The sequence below is a fragment of the Panthera pardus genome, unplaced genomic scaffold (genome assembly GCF_024362965.1).
Source record: "Panthera pardus isolate Hobbes unplaced genomic scaffold, ASM2436296v1 HiC_scaffold_2, whole genome shotgun sequence".
Taxonomy (NCBI): domain Eukaryota; kingdom Metazoa; phylum Chordata; class Mammalia; order Carnivora; family Felidae; genus Panthera; species Panthera pardus.
In genome coordinates, this window is record NW_026526765.1 from 28,820,209 (window position 1) to 28,848,067 (window position 27,859).

Consider the following 27,859-nt stretch of genomic DNA (forward strand, 5'->3'; position numbering starts at 1 on the left):
TTGAGTTCTCTTCGCATTGTAAGTCAGGTTGAATTCTTACCTTCCTCCGTCTTGTAGAGCATCAAGCACTTAGAACAGGGGAGAGTGTGGGATGTTAGAGCATCCTGTGGTAGAAAGGACATCATTTGGAGTCAGACCTGGGTTTGAATTCCCACCCTGCCACTTGCTAGTTGTGTGGCCTTGTCGCACTTGTGTGTTCTTCTGCACTCCTCCCACCTCCCATTTCACAAACTACTCGTGTACTGACCCAGGTACATTATCTTTTCGTCCTGGGTTTTTGTCTTCAGGCTTCTTGCCTCTGCATAGCAGCGCCGTGCCATTCCTTTGCAGGTACAGGGCCCACACCTGCAGTGCCCTCTGCTATCTGGCCAGCCTTCACATAGCCACCTCTTGGGGCTCTGCACCTGCACCTCAGGGTGTGGGGTTTTGGCATACTCAGAGCAGCCCCAGCTTTGCCTCCTGGCTCTCCTGCCTAACAGCCAATAGCCCCTTGGTGAGGTTATTTAACCCTGCTGAGGCCAGTTTCCTTATCTGTAAGATGGCATGCTACTAAATACACAGGGTTGTTGCATTTAGAGTCAGTGTGCTTAAATAAATGCTCGAGACTTTAGGGCTTTCAGTAAATGGCAGTGTTTAAATGTTAAGTTATGTATTTGTTTATTAGTTTGTCTCCAAGTGAGGCTGTTGGGCAGGGACTGTAGCTTACACCCAGCTCCCAGCACTTGTGCATTAATTAGGCACCCAGGAATGTTTGCTGAAGTGGAGCCATAGGCCAACCTTATCATTTTACAAATAAGGAAACTCACTGGTCCTAAGAAGCCAGCAGTCTTGCCTGTGTGTAGAATAAAGCCAGCATTCTTCTTTGGGCTGTCAGTCATTCCTTCGTGAAACATCATTTGAGTACTTTCTAATATTCATTGTCAGGCTCTCTCCTAGGCATTGGGTGTGTGGTATTTTCTTGATTAGCAAAGGGTAACTAGTCAACGCAAATGCAAACGCAGGATTGGCATATTCAGTTTGCATGAAGGGAGAGTAAAAGGTATGATGCATCTAGCAAAGCTTTATTGGATGCCAGTTACGGGCTTAGTATTGTGCGGTGTGCTGGGTGTGCAAATCTGGGTCTGGGGGCTGTGGTGGTGATCTGTAACGCTCCTCTGAGGGGGTAACAAGTTTAAGCCGAGATCTGAAGGATGAGTAGGAGTTGGATGGACGAAGACATCCAAATTCTAGTGTTAACCTTACTAGTGTGCTTCACTGCTTAGCTTTGCTGTCCTCTGCAAACCTCTGTTCCTTGCTGCCAATAGTGACTAGTTTTCCTCCTCGCATTTAAAAAAAAATTTTTATTTGAGAGAGAGAGAGAGATCATGAGTGGGGGAGAGGAGCAGAGGGAGGGAGGGGGGAGAGAGAGAGAAAGAGAGAATCCCAAGCAGGCTTCATGGAGCCCAATGCGGGGCTAGATCCCACAACCCTGGGATCATGACTTGAGACGAAATCAAAAGTTGGATGCTCAACCAACTGAGCCACCTAGGTGGCCCTCCTCCTCGCATTTTAATTACCTAGCTCATGTTGTTCTAATTGTTTCTGATTTCTTGTATGTTCCCAATAAAATAGGCACCAAATTCATTAATTTATTTCTCCTGCCCTGCACTTCACAACAAGCCTCCCTAATTTCCTTTTCCACTGTCTTTAGAGGACGCATCGTGCCCCATCCATAGCCCCTTGAAGCTCAGCACTCCTTTATGTGCCAGGTTTTCTCCTGCATACAGATATGACTGCTTGATGCCTTTCTCTGGGCAGGCATGTGGGAGTTAACATTTCTGCCCCACTCCTAGAAGCCCACATCCAGTGACTGAGAGTTGTTGGTGGATTAATACCCCAGCACCCATGCTCCTGGCTGAGACAGACAGCTCTGGGGCAGGGTGCTATAGGGTCTCCTGGAGTCCCCGGCAGACTTGAACTCCACTTGGCAATGGCGATAACCTGCTTATTAACATTTCCCCGAATTAGCTTCTTTCCCTTCCATATCTCTTCACTTTCCAATGCTTCCTGGGATTACTTAGCAAAATAAACTACTTGACTTCAGGTCCTCAGGATCTGCTTCTGGGGGTCCCAAACTTAGATAGAGGGCTGTTTGGGCCTCTTGGTCAATCACATGCTCCAGCCCTCATCCAAACCCTATTAAAACCCAGTGTGTTTTCAAATAAGTGAAATTCCAAGCAGCAGTGAAAAGTCATCACAAAAGGCAAATTTGCAGCTTTAATGGAGAGAGGAGAGAGATAGAGGCAAGAAGGAGAAAGGAAAGTTTGACTCTGCTGCTTGATGTCTTCCCTTATATTATTTAATCTCCACAGGGAACTACTTTGCAAAATAAATCATTTTATTCCTGTTCCTGCAGATGTAGAAACCGAGCCCGAGGGATTAGGTAACTTGCTCAGTATTCACAGACTTGGGCCACAGAGATGCATTCCCATCAGCATGCTTCCCTTCCAGTGGTTCTCACCCTTGGGGAGGCCAGGCACCTGGTGTCACGAGGAGTGGACAGATCGTAGTGCAAGCCCTAGTGTGGTCTCAATATCCTGGATTTGAAATAACGAAGCGTGTGACTTTGTTGCCAAATCCAATGCTAGAATCTGATCTACGTATTCAAGAGGCACCAGAGGTCAGGGAGTTCAGAAGAGTTAATGGAAGGAGAACTTAAGAAAAGCTAATGTATCAACTTTTTTGAATTTGGGAAGCAGAGCAGGAGCCGTATTTGAGAACCCCTGTCCTCTGTCCATGCTGAGCTTGGAGGAGCCTTGTGGTGAAGGGGGGTTGTTGCCACACTGAGAAGCCTCAGGGTGATCTCCAGCTGCCTCCCTGCATTGTGGTCCAGGGTCAGCATGGATGGTCTGCCCTCATCCCTTTACTTCTGGTTTCAGGGCCTCAGTGAATCATTTTGTCCTCAGGGAGGGAGGGGCAGGCATTCATTGAGCAACTGCATATTTCCTCATTTTTCAGTAGAGCCCACTTCCTCCAGGAGGGCTTCTCTGATCTCTCCTCTACCACCATCCACTGCACAGCACAGCACTGTGATCCCTGTTGCAGCCCATTATGATACTTCATTGAAATTTCCCGTTTGTGTCTCAAACCCTGAGCTGGCCATCCCTTTTCATATTTGTAGAACAGACACCCACAGATAGGACATGTTCAATAAGTATATGCATGTATATATCATACGAATGTATCAGACACCATGCGAGTTCCAGGAAATACAAAGATTATTTTTTTAAAAAATACTTTTTTGTTCCCAAGAACTCATGGCCCAGCAGGGGCAGGGGCTAAACAAATGAGTAAGTAAATAATAAAATTGTGGTTAAAAAAAAGTGACCCATTTTTGGTGATGTCATGGGAAGCCTTCCATAAGCATTGGTTGTCCAATAGCAACTTGATTTTAAATTAATAGCAATCGGGGCAGGCACAGCACGTACAGGGCCTCTGAGATGTGGCGCAGAATGACTCATTCTACAAATTACAAGTAAGTCCAAATGGCTAGAACATATTTCTAGGTAATGAACCTAGAAAAATGAGTGGGCCCGTGACATAAATTTCATGCCAAGCAGTTTGGACCTTAGGCTGCATATTTGGGGGGGGGGGGACCATGGAGATGTTCAAACTTGGAAAGATTGCCCAAGAATACCACCCAGAGACAGCAAGTGCCACGTTTATCACCCTCAGTGCTTTTCTCCATCATGTTCTCCACAGAGCCTGGTTCAGTGTACCTGTGCAGGAAATCCACCTTTTAGATAACGGGGAAGAGGGACAGTGTGTTAGTAATCAGGGTTCTCCAGAGATGTGGAAAAAATAAGAGATGTAGGGAGATGTATTATGAGGACTTGGCTCACACTATTACGAAAGCTGGGAAGTACCCAGGTCCACAGTGCAAAGGCCCAGGGACCAGGAGAGCAGATGGTTCCAGTTCACGTCTGAAGTCAGGAGATCCATGTCCCAGCTCAAAGGCAGGGAGAAAACCAGTTCTTATCAGGACTTGGATTGAATGAGATTCACTCACGTTGGAGAAGGGAATCTGTGTTTCTCAGTCGACAGACTCCAACGTTCATCTCCTCCAGGAACCCCTCACAGACACACCCATGATAGTGTTGAACCAAATATTTAGCCTGCCCCTGACCCAGTCAAGCTGACATCAGTCCTGTGAACCATCACAGAAGGGAGAGGATAGCGCTAGACTTGGTGTACAATAGCGAGTGGAGGTACAAGGAGACTGACTAGGAAGGTGAGTTACTGAACTGATCTAAACACTCAGTATTTCGGGGCGCCTGGGTGGCGCAGTCGGTTAAGCGTCCGACTTCAGCCAGGTCACGATCTCGCGGTCTGTGAGTTCGAGCCCCGCGTCAGGCTCTGGGCTGATGGCTCGGAGCCTGGAGCCTGTTTCCGATTCTGTGTCTCCCTCTCTCTCTGCCCCTCCCCCGTTCATGCTCTGTCTCTCTCTGTCCCAAAAATAAATAAAAAACGTTGAAAAAAAAAAAAATTTAAACACTCAGTATTTCTTCCATGCATACCTGTTTCCTTCTTGGCCATTGTCCTATTATCCTGATCTTGTGGGTTATGTTCTGTATGTTCCTATGTAAGAGTTCTATTTAGACATTGCTTTTATAAGACAAAACATCTTAAAATATCCACCTTTTCCCCCCTTCAGTTTTGTTTTGTTTTTAATGTTTTTGTTTGAGAGAGAATGTGTGCAGGGGAGGGCAGAGAAGGAGACACAGAATCTGAAGCAGGCTCCAGGCTCTGAGCTGTAAGCACAGAGCCTGACACAGGGCTCAAACTCGCAAACCATGAGATCGTGACCTGAGCCAAAGTAGGACCCTTCTACTGACTGAGCCACCCAGGCGCCCCTCCAGTTTTTTGTTTGTTTGTTTGTTTGTTTGTTTTTTAACCCAGCCCAAGCAATCCTCTCAGAACTTTCTGTGCTCCGCGCTCTCTGGTGGTTCCTCACAACATTCAGAGTCAGAGCTGAAGGTCTCATGATGTAGAGTCCTGCATGACCTGGCCCCAACATCTCTCATCTTCTGTCACCTCCCTGCTCATTCTTCTGTTCCTCAAAACAAACATTCTGTTCCCTATACCTAGAAAACATGGCTCCCTAATTTTGTGCAAGCCTTTGCTCAGTGATCGCTGTCTCAGTGAGGCTTTCCTTGACCACTTGTTGAGATTCTGAACACTGGCGCCTATACTTCCTGTCCTCTCTTTTACTCTGCTTAACTTTTCTGCATAGCACTAATCAATTTTTCCAGATCTTGTAATTTATTTTTACATGTGTGATTGTTTCCTCCCACTAGAATGTAAGTCCCGTGAAGCTAAAATGCTTTGTCTATCTTATTTATTGCTCTCTCCCCAACACCTAGAATGCTCCCTGGCACCATAGTAAATAGAGAGATAGATGAAAGCACCCTTCTGATAGTGCACTTGTAGGCAAATGGACTTCTGAGTGCTTTCTGTAAATCTGAAAGAAAGAGGAAAAAACTTCATTTGCCTTGTAGATAAGGTCAATACTTGATGGCTGAATCCACCACCGAATCCACTTCTGAGAGAAACCAGGCATTCCTTAGCCATGGAGGGCATCAGTGTCTTAGACATTATTGTATGCCATGGAGGGGGGGACTTGCTCTGTACCGCCTTTAATATAGCCCTTACTAAGGTTGGCCAGCAGATGCTGAAGGGAAAAATGATATGAAAAGTATTCTTGGTTTTCTCTTTTCTCCTTTGCTGAGAAGGTGTGGTGCCTCACCACAGGGTACGGAGACAGTGGGTGAACAGAAAAACAATTGTGGGATGAGTAATTCGATTACCCTGTAAGTTAAATGTTGTGTATCCTTTAAGTGCATGAAAAGACTCAGTAGACTTAATTGGGTGAATGAGTGGTGATTAGAAGACACATTGTTTTTCTCCCTCAAAGGTGTTTCATGGGACTCCCTTCCGGACGAGCTGCTCTTAGGAATCTTTTCCTGTCTGTGCCTCCCTGAACTCTTGAAGGTCTCCAGTGTTTGTAAGAGGTGGTATCACCTAGCGTAAGTATTTTTTACCCCTTTTGGTTTATGTGTGGAAGGAGAAGAGAAGGGTTATTTATTTATTCATTTGGATCTAGTGAAACTAGAAAAACAAGAAAAATACAGTACCACAAAGCAAACTAGGTATCTTCATATATTAATAATAGTGACTTCATTTCACAGCGGAAGGGAAGAGTCTCCTGGAGGTGTAAACATACCCACCTCGGAGAACTTTTTCCTGTATTATTGCTGGTTGGATGCCGACTCTCGACCAGGTGATGTTCTAGGAGTGAAGGGGGATGCCAACGGTTTCTCACACCCATGGGCCAGGCAGTGAGCGCAGAGGGGAGAACACAGGTCCTGGTATTAGATCCACATGCGAACCCAGTCTCTGCTACCTAGTACTCTGGGACCTTAGTGACGTTCTTGACACTTCTGAGCCTCGGTCCCCCCATATATACAATGGAGATCGTAGTACCTTCCAGACAGTTATGAGGATGAAGCATAAAGATGGCGGTGCAGTGCCTGGCTCATGGAAGCGTGTAGCACATGGAAACCAATAGTTACGGTGTCTCTGTTGGTTCGGGATTGCCGCTTTTCAAGTGTGAACGGCGAGCTGCACAGGGAACGTCTTGGTGAGTTGGAAGGCAGTAACAGGCCAGAAGTGGGGGAAGGCTTTGTTTGCAGTTAGAACTTTTGTCCGTTCTTCACCACCTGTCCTCCCTGGCCAGCCACTAGCCATCCTTTGTGCTTAAAGGCCATCTATCTCTCTTCTCCCTGCACATCTCTGGAGTTCTTATTGTGAGCCAGCAAGAGCCCCTTCCCGTCCATTCAGGGGTGTGTGGGCAGTAAGACGCCCCGGGTATTTACAGAGTGGGTTGTTTGCTTAGAAGAGCCACAGGGAGGTGTGCACCCCTGGAATGCTGGAGCCAGTGGTGGCGGAGTTTCCCTGATCCCTCCCTAAGTGACCCCATATCGATTTTCTTTCAGCCAGCTCTCCTCTTCATGCAGAGTCTGTTAATCTTTGTATCAGTTGTCATAAAAGCAATAACCAGCATTTATTAAGCACTTGTTATGTGCCAGGTACTGTGCCTTCTTGTTAATAGAAGTCAAATAACACGTTGACAGTTTCTTTATGCAGCGATATTTCAAAGCCCTGCCGGTGGTCTGCTTATTTAAAGTAATATTAAAGAATAAAATTCTAGTAGGCATTGAAAATGTTCCCTCATGTGCTTGATCTCATGTTTTCTTTTTTTTGTTAAGTTGAATTAAACTGTGGCTATTATACAGCCCCCTGGTTTACTGTTCAGTACATTTTAGTACCTCATTTTTGCTTTAGAAACACTATCCAAAATCTAAGTAATATTTTTCCTTTTTCCTTCACATTAGTTCATACAACTACATATATTTCCATGCATGTATATACGTTTTTTGTTTTTGTTTTTAAGCTTAAAGGGTATTGTAAAACAGCCAAACTCCTGTTTAGGGTTCCTTTTTCCTAGTAGATATTTGATAGTACTATTTCTTAATAAAGTACAGTTGACCCTTCAACAACATGGGGGTTTGGAGCACCAACCCCACCCAGCCCAGTCAAAAATCCACATATAACTTTTGACTCCCCAAAAATTTAACTATGAATAGACTACTATTGACCAGAAGCTTTACCCATAACATAAACAGTTAACACAGGTTTTATATGTTATATGTGTTGTATACTCTTATTCTTACAATAAGGTAAGCTAGAGAGAAAATGTTAAGAAAATCATAAGAAAAAATACATTTACAGTACTGTGCTATAAAAAATCTGCATGTGGGGCACCTGGCTGGCTCAGTCGGTTAAGCGGCCGACTTCGGCTCAGGTCATGATCTCGCGGTCCGTGAGTTCGAGCCCCGTGTCGGGCTCTGTGCTGACAGCTCAGAGCCTGGAGCCTGTTTCAGATTCTGTGTCTCCCTCTCTCTGACCCCCCCCCCCCCCCCCCGTTCATGCTCTGTCTCTCTCTGTCTCAAAAATAGACGTTAAAAAAAAATTTTTTTTTTTTAAAAATCTGCATGTTAGTGAACCTGCATAGTTCAAACCCATGTGCAAAGATCAGCTATAGGGTTGACCTCCCTCCTTTTAGTTATATTTACATGTTACTTAGGGTGATTGTGGTAACTCATTTATGCTTATCAAAAACAGCAGGTGGGATCATTTAGGCAACTTTGAACCTACCTACCTATTCAATAAGGTATATTGAAATACATATATAGATGAAGATGGAAGCTAATCTGTGAGATGAGCAAGAAATGGTCAATAGTATCTCAAAAGTATCATAGCTAATTGTATTATCAGCTCAGAAACACAGCTTCCTTTGGAATTTGCTTCAAGGTGATTTATGGCCATCTCCCCCTTGTTCTGTAACAGTGGTAAGAGCCTCTGGTATCCAGTGCCCCTGACTTAACTAAGGACCTCCTCTTTTCCAGGTTTGATGAGTCCTTGTGGCAGACCTTGGACCTCACAGGTAAAAACCTGCACCCGGATGTGATTGGCCGGCTGCTGTCTCGAGGGGTGGTTGCCTTCCGCTGCCCACGATCATTTGTGGATCAACCATTAGTTGAACATTTCAGGTAAAAAAAAAAAAAAACAAAAAAAAAAAAAACCTAGAAAAGACAATTTCTAAATCTTGAGGTAGAAGCAGATGAAAACTTGCTTTTTTTCTGTGTCCAGCCTTCTGGCCTGTGACAAGTCAGCTATGCAGTGGAATGTTAAGTGCATGCTTTGCTGTATGGCCTTTATGTTGAAACTTGGCACTGCTTACCGTGATCCCATTCCCACTTTAAGTCAGGGTTACTTTCGGGCTCTTCCTGAGGGTCAGAGATGCACATTTTGCTTCTCAAGGGGGTGGTCCTCAGCAAATGCTCCTCGTGAGTCGCTTGAGGCAGGGGCCATGTACAGTACTCAACCGGCCTAGCTCTTGCCACACTGGCCAGTTCTGATAAAGACAGTGTGTGAGGAGTCTTCCTGGATTTTGTAGCTCTGGGTTTCTGATACAGTGGTGGACAGATTTGCAACCTGAAAGAAATGCCCTCTTTTTGTTTGCTTTTTGGAATGTTTTTGAAAAACTGCTTCTCTTTTCCTCGTAGTTTTGCAGTATGGTTTAATGCCATCCCAAGCTTGAGTGGGATGACTAGATACTGAACAGAAAGATAAGCTAAAAATGGCAGAGTTAAGGACAAAACAGGGATCCCAACTCTAGTTCTTTCCCCTTCCCTCCATGGTCATATGACTGCACCCCTCTTCCACTGGTGTTTATCCTTCTCCCATGGCTATTCCTTCTGGGTCTTCTTCACATGTGCCTCTTTTTCTGCTACTCTGGGGTCTGTCCCTGGCTGCCTTCCTCTATCCACACACTGTCTGGACACGCTGTCATACACCCACAGTTGTGCCAGAACCTTCCAATCCTCTTCTCTAGTTCATCCCTCTCTTTCAAACAACTGGGTCCAATTACCTAGAAACTTCCACACCTGTGTTTCCTCCAGGCCTCTCAATATTAGCCCTTTATAGCTTGCTCTTCTGCTGTCTTTTCTGTTTCAGTAATTCACTCACTCACCTTTGCCTCGAGGCATCATACGCAGAATCTTCTTGTCAGCCACCTCCAGCTCGTTCTCATGATGTCCACTGACTAATTTCCTAAGCAAAATGGGCAGCACCATTTTGACCTGGCAGAAATCCTCCTGAATTTTAAAATGAGTGAGGGAAAGGAGTTACTAGTAGCAATTACTTTAAGACCAAAACTGTACTTGAAATGTGTAGTAAGGATCCTGTTTGTGATTGGCTGCTCATTTGGGGAGGGGATGAGGTTGGATTTGATCTGGAGGTACTTGTGTGGGCCACCTTACGTAGCCTCTCTTTTCTCCCGTCTGTGTTCAGCTCTTTCCGTGTGCAACACATGGATCTGTCCAACTCTGTAATCGATGTGTCTACCCTCCACGGCATTCTGTCCCGGTGCTCCAAGCTGCAGAATCTAAGCCTGGAAGGCCTCCAGCTGTCAGATCCCATTGTCAAGTGAGTGGCCGTCAGAAACATGTCCCGCAGGCAGTTGTTTTCTGTATGTTAATTTTGTTTCCGGAATATATGTGGGGTGCCCTTCTGTCCATCTCCAGATGGACTCAGAAAGTATCTGTGCTTCTGCAGTACTGTGCGGGACTCATCCAGGCAATGCAAGTTGGCATGCTAACTATATGCCAGGCCTTATGTGAGGTTCTAGACAAGCAAGGATGAATAGAGGCCCACTCCCTGCCCCATTCATGGGAGAGACAGATAATTACAGTGCAGTGTGTTTGTTAGATGCATGCATCCCACAGAGAGACCTAGTTAAATTTAGGGAGGGCAGCCTCCTCAGAGGAAGTGACTCTTAAGCTGAGTATTGCAGATATTCAGGTTGGAGATTCCCATGTGACAAGGTAAAGAAGCAGTCTAGGTAAAGCCGCCTGTGCAGTTCTAAACTCTGAAGTAGTTGGGAACTGCTGGAGTGTAGGGCACAGTGAGGAGGTGACAGGAGGTGAGGACCCGATCATAATGGGCCCCTGCCATGCTATAAGAAGTCTGGACTCCATGATAGGCACTGAAGAGGGAAGCGTCGTAAAGAGAGTGGATCTGAGAATGGAAGGAACATGTCAGAGTTGAAATTTAGGAAAATAACTTGTTAGGCACCTTGGCAGGTTAATCAGACAAGGAAAAAACTAGACTACTTAAGACGGTTTTGTGTTCACTCAGGTAAGAAATGATGAAACCTGATGTAAAAAATACATAAAATTAACTACCAACATTTATTGGGCACTTTCAAAGGTCATCTCATAAATTCTCACAGCAACCTATGATGTAAGCTCTTGTTCAGATATGAAAACTGAGGCACAGAGAGGTTGAATAACTTGTCCAAGGTCTCACAGGTAGTTAAGTGGCAGAACCAAGATTTGAACTTGGTTATAGATTGTGATTCCAGAACTCTAGCTCTTAATCACTGAATTCCACTAACACAAGGCATTTGAGAATGCAGAAGAGAGGGCAAATTTGAGAGAAGTTTAATTGAAAGAACCTGGAGACTTGACAAGTAAAAGTGTGCCTACAAGTTAGTGCTAATTATGGATGAAAAAGAAATAATGTTTATTCCATCATTCTTTTCTTTTTTTAATTTAAAAACTACATTGGGGCTCCTGGGTGGCTCAGCCAGTTAAGCGTTCCACTCTTGATCTCAGCACAGGTTTTGATCTCATGGTCATGAGTTCAAGCCCCGCATTGGGCTCCACACTGGGCGTGAAACCTACTTAAAAAAATAATAAAAAATAAATAAAACTACATTGATTAGTATTTCTTGTGTGCTTCCTTTGTGCCAGGCATGTACTGAGCCCTTTATCACATTATATAATTTAATCTTAACAACCCTACCAAGAAGGTACTGGTACTGCCATTTCACAGATGAATTAACTGAGGCAAAGCATCCTGCTTGGTGTCATACAGAGTGAGACAGGAGTTGAAACTCACTTCTGGCTCAAAGCCCTGTGTGTTTGAGTACTTAACTTCTCTAGCCTGTTTTCCTCAGAATGCTTACTAATTGAGTAATAGTGTGTATTGGTATTCTGACATTTTCCTCCTTTTCCAGTAACCTAGCACAGAACTCAAATTTATTGCGACTAAATCTTTCTGGGTGTTCTGGATTCTCCGAATCTGCCCTGAAGACTTTGCTGAGCAGCTGTTCCAGGTAAGAATGATGTGAGATTTGATTATAGAACTGTTTTGGCAAATATACAACTATCCCTCCCATGAGAGTAGAATCGAATATATTTCTTGAGCTCTTCCTGACTCTGTGCTCCTGATGGTAACACAGCATCCATCCTTTACCCTCTGAACTTTCTGTTCAAGCTGAGGAGGCAGATCACTTGGGTTTGCTGGGGATACTTGTATAGTGATCCCCCTTCTTTTTTTACTATTAAAATAAGGGAAATTTAGTACTGTGTTTATCAACAGTCCGGTTGAGGTTAATCTGTTTATATGTGACTATGCAGTCAGGCCTTTTCCCTATAATATCTGTAGACCTAACTTATGCAAATATCATAAATTTGGGTGGCTCCATGAAAAATAATTTTTGTGTCATATAATAATGTTAGTATATAAATAAAGGCTACAGTTACAGATACTACTAAATGGGAGGGGGACATGGCTCACAGAATACACAATACTGTGTTGTGTGTGTGCATTTGTGTGTCCTTTTTAATAATTCTTAATCTTTCTACTGTAGCATTGTATGTGTGTCTCTTTAATTTTTTTAACGTTTATTTATTATTTTGAGAGAGAGAGAGCACAAGCAGGGGAGGGGCAAAGAGAGAGGGAGACACAGAATCTGAAGCAGGCTCTAGGCTCTGAGCTGTCAGCACAGAGCCTGACATGGGGCTCGAACTCACCAACTGTGGGATCAGGACCTGAGCCGAAGTCGGACACTTAACTAATGAACCGACCACCCAGGCACGCCCGTATATCTCTTTAATCTGTTGAAAGTAGATTACCTTTGGATAAAAATGTTCTCAGTGAAGTAAAATGTGTAACCCTACATTTATTCAGCAGCAACCCTATTCAGGAATAGGTTTTGTGGTTTAATGGTTGGATATTGTCTTTGAATCCTTCATTTGCTCAGTTAGCAGAGGCCAGGTAAGATGAAGTGGCTTTTTGCAATGTCAGCATTTCTTTATTGGGAATCCCTGGTATAATCCACCGATACATATTTTTTTAGTGTCTCGAGTGATTGTTCAGTCTCTGGTTGTTTGCTAACAACATGGTTGGTTGAAAAAGAAAACAGCCTAGAGTTTCTCCATCTAGTCCTGTAATGAGGTTTGAGCCATCTAGAGGAGAGTGTTCCTTCCATTTCCAGAAGGGGGCATCACTCACTAAGGCAACTTTCTGAGGCAAACCAGGGCAGGGGAGTGTGTCAGGAGGGGAGAAGGCAGTTTCAGGTGAGCAGAGGGAGGTAGCTGCTTAGAGAAGCAGAGGTTCTGTGCGTGAAATGGCAAGGACTCTATCCGTGGCTTTGTGTTCTCTTTGCAGCTTGAGACAGTGCTACCTACAGAATTCATTCCTGTGTTGTGCTTTCACGCTTTCCTTATTTCCCCTCTGGTGTGCAGATTGGATGAGCTGAACCTCTCCTGGTGTTACGACTTCACTGAAAAGCACGTGCAAGTGGCTGTCGCACATGTGTCAGAGACCGTCACCCAGCTGAACCTCAGTGGCTACCGAAAGAATCTCCAGAGATCAGGTAAGACCCACTGGACACTGGACCCTTAACAGCGACCACACCGGCAGAAGGTTTCATTTACTGCAGAGCTTCTAAGTGCTGTCCTGCCTCCATTGTCTCAGTCCAGTATGCATAGTCTTGTTCCCATTGTCCAGAGGAGGTAGCAGCTGATTGGAAGGGTTAGGTGATGGACAGCCGGTGGGGTAGCATCAGGATTCGAATCCAGAATCTGGAAGTGAAAGCCTTTGTACTTTCAACCAATTTAAGCAGAACTTCTTTTAGTCAGCTGAATTATTAGGTAAGACCCCCAACATAGAATAGATGAATGCAGTGTTTGATCAGTAAGCAGTGGTGCTCAACCAGGGAGAGTTTTCCTGCCAAGGGGACATTCGGGGACGTCTGGAGACATTTGTGATTGTCACAGCTGCAGGGGTGCTACTGGCATCCAGTGGGCAGAAGCCCGGAATGCAAGAAAGCAATGCACAGGACAGCAGAACACAAAAAGGTAATCTGACCCAAATGTCAGAAGTGCCAAGGTTTGAAAAACCCTGTTCTCAGCCCTGTTTATAAGATCATATTACAACTCTTCTTAATTCAGTCTAAGAGGATCATGATGTTGTTTAGTTTAATACGGGCATTTGAAGTCAGGGGTAATGTGTGAATAGCCAATAGTCTTTATAAGCCTCGACATTCAGTTGTGCTTTAATCTTCTAATATTGGCAAAACCTCGATTTGCAGAGATAAGTGTTTGCAAATGGCACAGGGTTTTTTTTTTTTTTTTTAATGGCTTCCCCTTGAGCTCTCAGGCTACGGACCACACAAAGCCTTGTGAAGCTGCCACCGCACCTCAGCCGTGTCTTTATGACTTGATGTTAGCTCATAACTGTTTTATTTATTATAGAGTTTATTATACTTTAAAAGATTTGGATCAGACATTTGGAGAATGTATCTTCTTAGAATATTAGTATTTGAGACATGCTTCTCCAGAACAAATGTGTCTTCGGCCAAGTAAGATGTATCAGGCAGTACAGAAGAGGAGCTAGATTCTTGGGAGCGGCCACGGAGTTGAGTCCTTTGCCTGTGCCCAAGTCCAGACGCCCGCATCTTCAGACAGGGGATTATTTTCTTTTCTTTTTTTTTTTAATTTGATTTTTTATTTTTTTAAATTTATATCCAAATTAGTTAGCATATAGTGCAACAATGATTTCAGGAGTAGATTCCTTAGTGCCCCTTACCCATTTAGCCCATCCACCGTCCCACAAGCCCTCCTGTAACCCTCAGTTTGTTCTCCATATTTATGAGTCTCTTCTGTTTTATCCTCCTCCCTGTTTTTACATGATTTTTGTTTCCCTTCCCTTATGTTCATCTGTTTTGTCTCTTAAAGTCCTCATATGAGTGAAGTCATATGACTTTTGTCTTTCTCTGACTGACTAATTTCACTTAGCATAATACTCCTTCAGTTCCAACCACGTAGTTGCAAATGGCAAGATTTCATTCTTTTTTGATTGCTGAGTAATCCTCCATTGTATATATACCACATCTTCTTTATCCATTCATCCATCGATGGCCATTTGGGCTCTTTCCATACTTTGGCTATTGTTGCTAGTGCTGCTATAAACATGGGGGTGTATGTGTCCCTTTGAAACAGCACACCTGTGTCCCGTGCATAAATGCCTGGTAGTGCAATTGCTGGGTTGTAGGGTAGTTCTATTTTTAGTTTTTTGAGGAACCTCCATACTGTTTTCCAGAGTGGCTACACCAGCTTGCATTCCCAAGGGGATTATTTTTTTTAGGCATCTGTAAAAGCAGCAGAATGTTTTTCTTACCACTCTCCTATACACATGATACTTGTGTTTTACATTTTTCTCCTTTAAATACTGTTTTAAATCTGATTGCAGTATTATACATTCTCAAAAATACAGAAAATATGGAAAAACAGCAAGAAAAACAAATCATCAGTAATCTCACTAACATCTTGCTGCTTTTTTTCCTGCATAAAAGTGTTTTTTATTTATTTATTTATTTTTAAATTTTTTTAACGTTTATTTATTTTTGAGACAGAGAGAGACAGAGCATAAACGGGGGAGGGTCAGAGAGAGAGGGAGACACAGAATCCGAAACAGGCTCCAGGCTCTGAGCTGTCAGCACAGAGCCCGACGCGGGGCTCGAACTCACAGACCGTGAGATCATGACCTGAGCCGAAGTCGGACGCTTAACCGACCAAGCCACCCAGGCGCCCCTAAAAGTGTTTTTTAAAGTGGGACATAGTGCATGAAATACTTTAGAAAACCCTTTTATTCCCTCCAGATAATCCCATTTTTAGTAGCTCTCCCACATCATTGTCAGTGGCTGTGTGATATTCCATCAAATAGATAAAGAATGATTTATATTGATTGAATAATAATTCCTTCACTTGATCTCCTTGTAATGGACTTTTAGAGTCTTTCCAGTTTTTTCCTTTTATAAACAACCTTGTCATGAACATAAACAGACCTTTGAGTGCATTTCTAAGGGTGGGATCTTAAAAGTGAAATTGCTGAGTCAAGGATTGGGCTCTGTTCTTAAGCTCTGGGTAGTTCTTGCCAAATTGCCTCCCAAGGATTTTAAACTCCCACCAGTGAGCAGCCTCTTCACATTGAATCTCACCACTAGTTCTCTGCTCATCCCTAAGGCAAGAAAAGGCAGTGCCTCATATCTGAATTTGCTGTTTCTTTATTGAGAGTCTTTCTGAATGAACGATGTGCTAGCTGCAAGGTTGAGGAACTCTGCTATAGGCAAGCTGCTGTTAATTTGTCCCAAGCTTGGCTTAAAACACTTCTCTTTTTCCTCCAGAAAAGAATAGAGAGCCTGTTTACCAAGGTTTGGCAAGAATAATGGGTAATAAAATCGTGCTTGCTAGATACATTCAGGGCAAGGACAAAGACCTAGAGTTTAAGTTGAAGTATGTGTTTTCTTAATTATATAGTGGGAATCAGATTTTTTTAAATATCTTTAACAATGGCACACACTGCTTCACTATTTAGAAGATAATATAAATGTCATTTTAGCTCCCAGACTGGTGCCAGTCCACCCAGGTTCAACTTCCTGCTCTGCCATTTACTTTGTGGTCGTGAGCAAGTTGCTAAACTTTCCTGTTCCTCAGTTTCCTCATGAGTAAAATGGAGGGAGTGGTAGTGAAGCCTGTCTCTTAGAGTTGCAGTTAAGAATAAATGGTTTAATCTCACATAGCATGTTAACGCTAGTGAGAGTACAATAATTGTTGGCTGTTACACCCCCACCGACCTCCCCATGGGGCAGTGGGGGCTGACCGAGGTCTTGGAGGACCCAGCTCTTGGTCTTGGATGTGCCCTTGACTTCTCTAGATGAAATCGCTCTCCCCTAAAATGATGGGTTAGATTTGGGGATTTGTAAGATGCCTTCTGGCTCAGGCAGAGCTCCGGTTAGTGGTGAAATGAAGGGGATCGTGTGTAGAGGGAATCTATACTCGTAAGCAGTGACTACTATTTACTAACCCTTTCTGCTGAGGGATGGCCAGGGCTTAAGTGAGGGCTGGAGACCAACCAGTTTTACCCCCCCCCCCCAAGGTTTTGTTCTTTCCTGGGTGGCATCAAAATAACATGGTATCTGATTTTGAGTTTTGTTGATGGCTGGTTGGCTGGCTAGGTGGTGGGTCACTCAAAATTGTACTGTGCGCTTCTTCGTTTTTTAGTCACTCATTAAACAAATGTTTATTGAGCACCTACGATGCACAAAGCCCTGTTCCAGACTTGGGAGCTGTGGCCTTGAACCAAACTGATGAAGTCACCCCTGTACAGCTTATGTTCTGGTGGGGGAGGCAGGCAACCAACAGATGACTAAATGTGATGAAAGGAGATGAGATGGAGGGAGAAAGAATGGAGCAGAGTGACCAGGCAGAGCACAGGCCAAAGGGGTTTATTTTCAAATGGAATGGCCAAAGAGGACCTCTCGGAGGAAGTGATGCTTGAACAAAGGCCTGAGTGAAAGGCATGAGCTGTATAGATAAGTGAGGAAAGAACATTCTAGAACTGAGGACCAGCAAGTGCAAAGGCCTTATATGGGAGGCAGTGTGTGAGAGGGAGGAAGGAGGACAGTGATAGGAGGTAAGGTAGCCCAGGGTTCTCTAAGCCGAGGCAGAAGCTTTGTTCGGAATTTTCCTGAGTGAGATGGGAAGCCGTTGTAGCATTTTGAGCAGGGAATGATGTGATATGATCTCACTCACCTTTAAAAGTCTTCTTCCAGTGCCATGTTGAGAAAAGGCTGTAAGAGCCTCGGGTGGTGACTTTGGAGGTGGTAAGAAATGATCAGATGGTAAAAAGCCAACAGAACAGGCTTCGGTAACAGACTGGATGTGGGATGTGAGAAAACAGTTGAGTGTGACTTTGGGGTTCCGGCCTAAGCAGCTGGATGGGTGGCTTGAGCACCTTCTCCGAGATGGAAAAGACTTAGGGAAGGGGCAGATTTAGAGAAGAAATGAAGTTTTGCTTTTAGGCATGTCACCTGTCACAGTGGGTGTGTTGAGGAGACAGTTTAAAATGCAAGTCTAGGGGCACCTGGGTGGCTCAGTCAGTTAAGCGTCCGACTTCAGCTCGGGTCACAATCTCGCGGTCCGTGAGTTCAAGCCCCGCGTCGGGCTCTGGGCTGATGGCTCAGAGCCTGGAGCCTACTTCCGATTCTGTGTCTCCCTCTCTCTCTGCCCCTCCCCCGTTCATGCTCTGTCTCTCTCTGTCTCAAAAATAAATAAACGTTAAAAAAAAAAATTAAATGCAAGTCTAGGTTTAGGTTGCAGGGGAGGGACTGGGGCTGACGGCAGCCCCACGTTTTCCTTCCCACAGGAAATGAAGCTGGTTTTAAAAATAAATAACATCTACTGATTCATTTTCTGATTGCAAAGTAGCACATGTGACTTTCTTCCAAATTCTGCAAAGGTACCTGTGATTCCGCCATCCTTGTGTATATTTCCTTCTGTCCTTCCCCTGCTACACCCACTGGTTTTGTTTTCACTATACAGTATATCTTTAGTATTTTTTCATGTCATTAAGTGTTATTTAAAAGCTTTTGAAGGGGCACCTGGGGGGCTCAGTCGGTTAAGTGCCCAACTTCGGCTCAGGTCATGATCTCACGGTTCATGAGTTTGAGCTCCGCATCTGGCTCTTTGCTTTCAGCACAGAGCCTGCTTCAGATCCTCTGTCTCGTCCTCTCTCTGCCCCTCCCCTGCTCTCTCTCTCCCTCTTTCTCTCAAAAATAAATAAACATTAAAAAAATAAATAAATAAGAGCTTTTGAATAACCGTCATTGGCATTGTGTTCCACAGAATGGAGGGAGGTTAATGGATTAAAATAATTGGGGGAAGGGTTAGTATAGCTATGCTAAAATGAATGTCTTCGTGCACACCTAATTGTTTTTCTAAAATTGGAATTACTGAGCCAAAGTGCCAAGTGTATAATGCTCAGAACACACACACACACACACACACACACGCAAAGAATCTGCTTATCCTAAAAAAAATCCATTTGCTCCCCCTGAATGGCTGCAGGAAATTAAATATCCACTTGCAGTGTATGTGAGATCTCCTTAATTATATTTCATCAATTCTGGGTATTATGATAGATTTTTTTTTTCATTTGATGGCTAAAAAGCAGTATTTCAATTTTATTTTGCTTTTCTTGTTCCATTTATACCTGTTTTGCCAAGTATCTCTTCATATTCTTCACCCATTTTCTATATTTAGCTTTCTCTTCTCTTTATATAAGACCATTAACTGTCTATTGCATGTATGTTGAAAACATTTGCAGTTTTCTGACACTTCTTTAATTCTGTTTGTGTTTTGTGTTGCTTTAACATGGTAGAGTTAAAATTTTTATGTAGCAAATTGTCAGTGTTTCTTTTGTGTGTTCTTTTGTGTTTAGAAAAGCCTTACCTATCCCAAGATCCAGTGAAAGAAAATACTCCTATTTTTGCATTTAGGACTTGTTAATATGTATGGAATTTATTTGGGAGTATTATTTGAGTTGGAGAAATGTCTTTTTCTGCCTGTGGTATCAATATCATTTTTTAAAAATAATCCATAATTTCCCCTATTGATTTTAAGTGCTACCTTTATAATATGTTGTTTGTTTATATATGGTGGTGTTTGTTTTTGCTTTTTGCTATTATGAATGGGATTTTTGTTTGTTTTCTTTTCTTCCCCAGCCAGTTTTTGCACATACATAGTTGTGTTACATAGTTCTCCTACTATTTTCAGTTGATTCTCTTGGATTTTCTGGGTTCAAAAATCTTACATGCCAAGATGATGACTTTGTGTTTTGTGTCTAATAGAGTGACTAATTGCATTGTCCCAAAGTTTTATTAGCACAATGTTAAAGATAGTGTTAATAGCAGATAACCCTTGTGGTGTTCCTCATTTAATCGTGCCCATCATTTTTTCCCCTAGATGTCTCTACCTTAGTTGGAAGATGCCCCAATCTTGTCCACCTAGACTTAAGGTATTTTTTTTTGTTTATTTCTTTTCAAACAAAAATTGAAAAGTCATGACTGATCATTGAAGGAGGAAAGCATCTTAACATGTTGAAGGAACCAAACGGTCAGCTAGTTCTGTCTTCTCCATCTGAATTGATGGATAGGTTGGGAATTTTTTCTTCTGCTCTGTTACAGTGATAGTGTCATGCTGAAGAATGACTGCTTTCCAGAATTTTACCAGCTCAACTACCTCCAACATCTATCACTCAGTCGATGCTATGATATCATACCTGAAACTTTACTGTAAGTATTTTCATTGTCTAAAACTAGAAGACAGGGAGCAAAGGAGATGCCACTTGGGATTAATATCTGTTGTTATAAGTAGCAGCTGTTTAAAACTTGAGCATCAATATTAGTGGGCCACAAATAGGTTAGGGAAGACCAGCAAAATAGAAAACCCAAGGCAAAATTTTTTGTTTAAAATATCTAGAAAAGTTGAGTTGATTGGGATAGTTTACTAAACATTTATTATTTACCTAGAAGCAGGTTTAGATATTACAATACTGTACTAGTATCTGGAAGATTTACAAAAGGAGAAGACAGTTTTTACCTCTGGGGAGCTCACAGTAATAACTGGGAGGCAGATCAGTGGAGGCTTCCCCCCCCCCACCCCATATTTTTCAAATCAACCCCAGTTGACTGTGAAAGCCTCCCTCTGGGCTTGGAGGAAAATTGTGTAATCTTCTAGTGATGGCTGTTCTGGATGGTAGTCAGGGAATGGGAAGAATGGCAGAATGTAAATGGTAAATATCAGAAGAGTCTAATGCTGTCTTGGAATAGGGGGAGATTGAAGTCCAGAAGAGAAAAATGTTTTAACCCAAAGCTGTAAAGTAAGTTAATGACTGAGCCGGGTCTATGTCCTAGGTTTTCTGGACGGATGAAAATAGTCTATATCTAATCCGGTAGCTCTTAGGAGGGTTAATTTTGTACCTGCTCAGCAACTTCCACAAAAATTTGCACAAAAGAAAAAGAAGTCTGATCTGTCTTTCTTTTGGAAAGTGCTATGCTCAAGTCATCCCAGGAATAATATTATTTATTTGTTTGTTTTTAAAAAGTTTCCTTTCTTTTATCCCCAAAGGGCTGGAAGATCCTTCCTCATGTAGAATGTAAATGCATAGCAATTTCATTGAAAACCACAAGAAGTCAGTATCTTGAATTTGGTCAGGTGCCCTTCTTTCTTTTTTTTTTAATTTTTTTTTCAACATTTTTTATTTTTTTATTTTTGGGACAGAGAGAGACAGAGCATGAACGGGGGAGGGGCAGAGAGAGAGGGAGACACAGAATCGGAAACAGGCTCCAGGCTCCGAGCCATCAGCCCAGAGCCTGACGCGGGGCTCGAACTCACGGACCGCGAGATCGTGACCTGGCTGAAGTCGGACGCTTAACCGACTGCGCCATCCAGGCGCCCCAGGTGCCCTTCTTTCTTATTCCAGCAGTATGCCCTGAAAGAGGCTGCTGAGCTCCTGTATGTAGCTCACTATCCAGATGAAGGTAATTTAGCCTCTGGCGTCTACCAAAGAAAGGTGGTGAATTTGAACAAAGAATTTATGTGGTCTTTGAATGATTGGTTTGAATCTTCTAAGTTGGTTTTAAGAATTAATGAATCAGACACTTCAGGTATCTGAAGGTAACTTCAGGTTAACTAGTAGAATTAGAGAGTCCAGTAATTCTATTTTTAATTAATCGCTTTAATTAATCTTGGGGCTCAGGGTCTCTGCTGGTATCTCATTTGAAAAAGCACTGCCTAACAGGGATGCTAGGATTTACATCCGTGGCTCTGAGAGGTAGGGTGTAAATTCATATCCATGGAACTGTTACTGAAATCTCCTGCCCTTTCTAGTATCCCAAACTCCTAGGAGCCTCTAGCATCTACCTAGAAAGGCATTTCTGTCTTCCGTCTTTCCTGTCCTTGCCCTCTGGGCTTCAGCCTCATTGCCTGTGCAGCCCCCTGGGGATCAGTGTGTTTTGGTTGCTTTTCTCAAGAGAATCTATCCAGATGTCTCACTTTCGTTCTTTCTCTCCAGAAAAAGAAGCTAAGCAGGTAATCCCCAGATGTTCTTTTTTTTTTTTTTTTTCCTTGAGCAGAGGCTAAGGGAAGGCTGTGAGCTCTCACAGTTTAGTATTTTTATCCAGTAGCATAGTAACACTTCCATGGTGTAATACCTGCAGGCAGTATGACTTGATGCTTAAGCGTACAGACCTCAGGTCACAACAGACTTAGGTTTGAACCTTCACTGCCTTCTTGTGACTTGTCTAAATCTTACCTTGAAATGAGAGAAATAGGGGCATCAGGAGTTTAATTTACAAATCAGACCACCAAAAGAGTAACACAGAGAGAAAAGATGCTGTGCTTGAAAAAATAGGAGTTTTTCAAGATAAAATGTTATTCTCTCTATTTCCATTCTGGCAGCTGATGTATTTGAAATTCATAGTAAGAATTCTAGGATCCTCAGTAGTAATTTTGAGAAAGCCGTTTATGCTAAAGAATTTTTATTTCTTGTCTCAAAAGTGGGAAAATAAAATTTGAATGACTTTCAATCTGTAATGATAGTGCTTTAGAATACTTGGGTAATCAGATTTTTCTTCCCCAGGATATGTCCACATTGTGTCTATTTTCTTATGCCTTTATCGATCTTATCCCATATGTCTGAACTCTCTTCTGATTGTTCTGTATTTCTCATTCAAGTAAGAAAGCCAAGCTGGAGGTAGCAAACTGATCTGGCATTAGGAGAGACTAAATAAAAAGTCTGTTGTAGGGAGAATTCCTAGTTAGGCATTTACTAAATTTTATAAGGAAAACAGGATCGTGTAGTGGAGGTGAGGTATGAACGTGTGAGGGGATCTGTAAATATCTTCTGTTTACTGAGATTCAGCAAAGATACTAAAGACATTACCAGTGTCCGTTTATACTTCCTAAATTAGAAGTCATTGCTCTTCAGAGATTTATTCCTATTCACCAGCCTTCAGTTGCTTTTCAATCTAGAAAGATGCTTAGAAATTTGTTCTGCTGTGTTGTAGATGATACATGTACGAAGGGGCTTTCAGTGTTTTTTTATTTTTGTGGTCTCGTTAAAAGTGTAAAGACTTTCTGGTTTTTTGACTTGGGTTGGTCCATTGTCCACCATCCCATCAAATGCAGCTCCCTCCTTTTTCAGCTGGGACACCTGAGTGTCTTCTGAGAATCTGCTGTCATGTCCTTCCTCGCCAAGCGTCCTTCCCAGCGCTGTTGCAAGAACATTTCCTCTTCTGCTATCCGCTGTACCTCCTTTCCTTGCTCCCACCTCTAGGTTCTGCTTCTGACACCGTCCACTGTAGAATGACTTACAGTTTGTCTAATTTGGATATCGCAGCACCTGAATTTTCATCACAAAGTTCTCAAATACTCAGATTTCACGTAAGAGGGACTTAAGGTTGGGGCAGAATTGCTGTCATCTTAAGCAGTGACGAGTATAAACATCTATGAATTGTGATCTTTCTTTGCACTTCTGTCTCTATGGTCCAGAGGTTAGTTTACTTCAAGAACAGCAGTTTGTTCTTCCTGATTTTCTTTGGTGTCTGTTGTAACCTCCAGATCTTATTGGCCTTTTATGAACACCAAGCATATTTATTTTATTTAGATAGTACTCGTATTTTCTAAAGTGCCCTTCATCTTTATTCAGCTAACATGTATTGAACGTCTATGGTGTTTACTATGCTTTGTTGAATGTAGAATAAATACATTTAGAGGGTAGTGGGGTGACTGGGAGAACAGGTTGAACGTGGAAAAGTCCTAAGGCCAGCTGAACAGTTTGAGTTCCGTAAACAAGAGGGCAGCATCAAAGGCTGTGGAGCAGGTGAGTGGGAGGGGTGACATAATCTGAGCCAGGCTCTAGGAAGATGCCTTGGGCACTGTTGTATGGAATAGGCTGGAAGGAAGAAAGATTGGAGGCAAGGTGACAATTACTGTGAGGAAAGTTTGGTTTTTTAGTAGTTACCAGCAAAATGAAAATATAAAGGATGCTTCTAACTCTAGGTCACTGATGTGTTCATTGATCTGCAGTGGGATTTTGTTGATATTCCAAACTAAATATTCCCTTTCCTAAGACTTTGTACTGTGTGTCCCAACCTGGAGCAAATACAGATCAGAGAGATGAATTTCTAAGCACATAGATCTGGGTTAAGAAGAAAGAATCATTACCTAAAGTATTTACTTTGGAGAAATAGGCTCCCTTTTTTGTGGACCAGAATTTCACTGTTGACAGAGTTGAATTTCACTTAATGGGAAATACCTGAGAAGAGGATTGGCCTATATGTGACCAAAACCAAACCAAAACAACAGCAAAAATGGTAATGTGTGGAGAAGTCAGACGGCTCTTGCCTCTCGTAGAAAAGGTGTGATTGATTATTTCTTTTTTTCTGTCTGCACCCAACTATATAACCCCGTCTAAAAGATCTTAGTGAAGTCACTGTTAGGTTTTATCACAGGTAATGGACTTATTAAGAAGTTACCGTAACTTCTGCTGCTGATCTTTTGAGAGGAAGAGCCTAGTTCAACTAAAGTTCAAGTCCATATTTTGAAATTACATGTAACTTGTGGTGATTCTTTACCATCACTACCTTCTAGCTTCTCACAACACAGTAACGCCTTTCGTTTTAAATCAAGAATGGAGAAAGGAAGCAAATATGGTTGGGTTTTAAAGAAACCTCAGAGTTTTTAGGTTGTGAGAAATTTAACAAAATGCGCTGCGTGTGTCCTAAGGCTGTGTTGTCTTGAGCCTCAGTCTGTGCTTTCTGGTTTGATTCACCTTTGCTGTTTTCTCAAATCCTTGATTGCGAATTATGTTTTCAGTTTGCATTTTATAGAATATGATACAAATTGTAAAAATTGGGTCATGTAACCCTAGTGGATCTGTTACCATAGATACTGCTACTCTGAAAGGTTTCTCTTCCTTTCCAGTGAACTTGGAGAAATTCCCACACTAAAAACACTACAAGTTTTTGGAATCGTGCCGGACGGTACCCTTCAACTGTTAAAAGAAGCCCTTCCTCATCTACAGATTAATACTTCCCATTTCACCACCATTGCCAGGCCGACCACTGGCAACAAAAAGAACCAGGAGATATGGGGCATCAAATGCCGGCTGACACTGCAAAAGCCCAGTTGTCTATGAAGTATTTTTTGCAGGATGGTGTCTCCTCTTTTCTTTGGAACAGGGAAGATAGGCAGGAAGCCCGCTTGCTGGAGCACTCAGCTATTGTTATTCTCGGTTTTCCCTTTGCCTTCATTCTGCAAGTATATTAGACAACCATTGAGAGAGAAAACTATGAAGTTTTGCTTTTTCTAAGTAACTATAAAAGCTTCCGTCACTGCTTCTGTGCCTTTAAAAGCCTGTTTTAGGCCTTTTGAAATTTTAGGAGAACCGGTAATTTCAAGAGACCTTAAACGGCAAGATTTGAGCCACCTCTTCCAAGTGCCCTTCTTATTCAATCTATTTAGAATCAAGTATAAGAGTCACCACCAGCAAATCATTTTCACGGTCTATATGGTAACTTTCTTCTATTTAACTTTTCAGTATTGCTTTATGAGACATAGATTGGTAGAAGAATAAGCTATTTGTATTGTGAGTGGAACAAAAGAATCATAGGATGGATAGTAGCATTTGTGGTAATCTCTTCTGGAGATAGAAAAATATGCATTTCAACTTTGCCTTTAGATTTGAAGCTAGGTTCATGGAAACAAATAGCCCTGGGCAATTCACCTTGAAACCTAAATTTTAAAAAACAGCTAACCAACCAGAGGTAAAGAATTGTTGGTATGGATTTTGAAGGCTCAAGAGGCAACTTTCTATGACGAGTTAATCTGAAGTACCCTCTAATGCACGTTACTGAAGTTTCCTTAATGGACTTTGTTCCCAGAATTCTGTATTAGCTGAGGAAACAGAATTGTGGTCTTCTAACTTTGCGATCAAATCATGTTAAGTGGGTTCTTTAGCTTTTAAAATGGCTCACTTTGTTTTAGAAATGTGGTGGTAACGAGTCTTTGTTCTCGAAATTCTGGACAGAATGCCAAACTGAAGTTGCCTGCCATTTTCCTTTATTGCCAAGGCTCTTAAAGTTATTTTTATATTACTCTGGAATCAAGTATTTTAAATTGCCTTTAAAAAAAAAATTGTCTCCCACAATAATTGTTTGAAAGCCATTGTTTTATAAAGTTACTGGACCTAGAGTCCTGTGAGAGGAACTGCATGCTCGTTCACTCAGAAAGACACACCAGAAGTAGGTATATGTTCCATGCAGTTTCAAAGCAGTAAGACAGCTTGAACCTATGTAAAAGTTAAAACTCAGGTGTGGAACCTTTTGATAGGAACAGTGATTTTTTTTTTTTTTTAATGGTGTCTAGAAGAAAAATGATTAAGTTCTACTTAAAAACAAAACAAAACAAAACAAAACAAAAAAGACACAAAACACTAACTTCCTATTTACACTGATGACCTTCCCTGATGTTCAAAATGGAACAAAAAAAGCCAAAATCCATCATTTCTATTAACGTTGTTTTCAAATCAGGTTTTTCAAATGTTAGAAACAACGATGCGAAGTGCCCTTATCTGCTCAGACCTAAGGACGAACATTTTACAGTGGTGTTATACAAGAAATGATTATGTTTTGATTTTGTACTGGTTAAAAAAGTGCTAAATTTACTACATGAAATTATTGTTTACAGATTAGTGACAAGGGCTGATCATAGGATCCAGATGGGCTGTGATTTCCAGATGCCCTCAGACACACAGTACTTCCAAACTCAAGTCCAGCCATAAGCTATTTTGCTAACATGTCAGAGTAATCTGTATTTTTGTATGTGATTTCTACTTTTATAGACTTGTTTTAAAATAAAACACATTTTTATAAAAATGAGTACTTCAGCTAACTTGTATTCCTTTTTTCTTTCTCTCTTTTTTTTTTTTTTTCTTAAGTCCGGTGGTTAAAATTAGAAAGCATTTGGTGTGGTGTGCCCTTGATCCTGGCCCTCTAGTTAAGGCCCTACAAAATGAGCCCTAAAATGATCCTCTTTGTTCCATCCACTTCATCTGCTTATTATCAAATTAAAATGATAGTTTATAAGGCTTTCGGAGAAGGTGCTAAATACAGGCTTTTTCTTTACAGTGCTTCTAAAATAGTAACATTTCTAAAACATTTGCAGTTCAGGTGATGAATGTGATAGGTACTATCAGTGAAAGGCAGCTAGCAGCACTCTTTAAATAGAGACTGGGTCAGCTTATACTGCATATTTTACTTTCATTAGGAAACTTTGAATAGTTCAGTCTGTACCTACAGATCTTGGGAATTCAGTTTCTTTTGAACCCGTCCATTCAAATAGTAGTGTGATTCTTACTGAACATTACCCAGCTTTTCTGGCTGCTTTTCATTATGTTCTGTTATTATCACTACTATGCTTCCTTTTTTTAATGACGAAAAATGTCAAATACATGCAAAAAGTAGACAATATCATAACCTCATTATTTTTTTTTTGTCATTAAGTTATGGCCTATCCCATTTTATCTATCTTTGCACCCCCCCAACACACACACTCATACCCCAACCTGCACAGATTACTTTGAAGCAAAATTTATAAGTATTTTAGTATATACATCTGAAAGATATTCTCCTGAATTATTTCTGAAACATTAAATATCAAGATGCTGTTGAAAGTTCCCCATTTGGTCTCAAGTGCTTTCTAACATGAGTTTGATGAGGCTCCAGACATGATCTGTACATTGCATTTGATTGACATTTTCTTAAGTCTCTTAATCGTTGGGGTCCGCCCCTGGCCCCCGCCCCAAATTTTTTACTTTGCAGTTTGTTTATAGGTGAAACTAGGTTGTTTGTCCTGTGTTCTACATTGTGACTTTTGTTGATGTGATCTCTGTGTAACAGGTTAACCTGTCTCTTATTTCCATAAACTGGTAGTTCGATTCAGCAACAAAAAGCTCTAGACCCAGGGTGATTTTGCCACCCGGGAGACGTTCGGTAACACCGGAA

At 42.0% G+C, this 27,859-nt stretch overlaps 1 protein-coding gene across 2 annotated transcripts in view; it reads left to right on the plus strand.

Moving 5' to 3' along the window:
- The window catches only part of SKP2 (S-phase kinase associated protein 2), a 33,182-nt gene extending 6,448 nt beyond the window's left edge, over positions 1-26,734 (plus strand). The window contains exons 3-10 of one of the 2 annotated variants that reach the window (XM_019438085.2): positions 5,954-6,065; positions 8,508-8,651; positions 9,955-10,089; positions 11,684-11,782; positions 13,197-13,327; positions 19,758-19,809; positions 19,979-20,086; positions 26,544-26,734. In XM_019438085.2, the coding sequence (XP_019293630.1) occupies positions 5,954-6,065; positions 8,508-8,651; positions 9,955-10,089; positions 11,684-11,782; positions 13,197-13,327; positions 19,758-19,809; positions 19,979-20,086; positions 26,544-26,637 (875 nt within the window). In that variant the 3' untranslated portion in view covers positions 26,638-26,734. Of the gene's footprint in view, positions 1-5,953; positions 6,066-8,507; positions 8,652-9,954; positions 10,090-11,683; positions 11,783-13,196; positions 13,328-19,757; positions 19,810-19,978; positions 20,087-24,779 lie in introns of both variants that reach the window. The other variant, XM_019438084.2, reaches the window with a different exon arrangement.
- Positions 26,735-27,859: the final 1,125 nt, after the last annotated feature.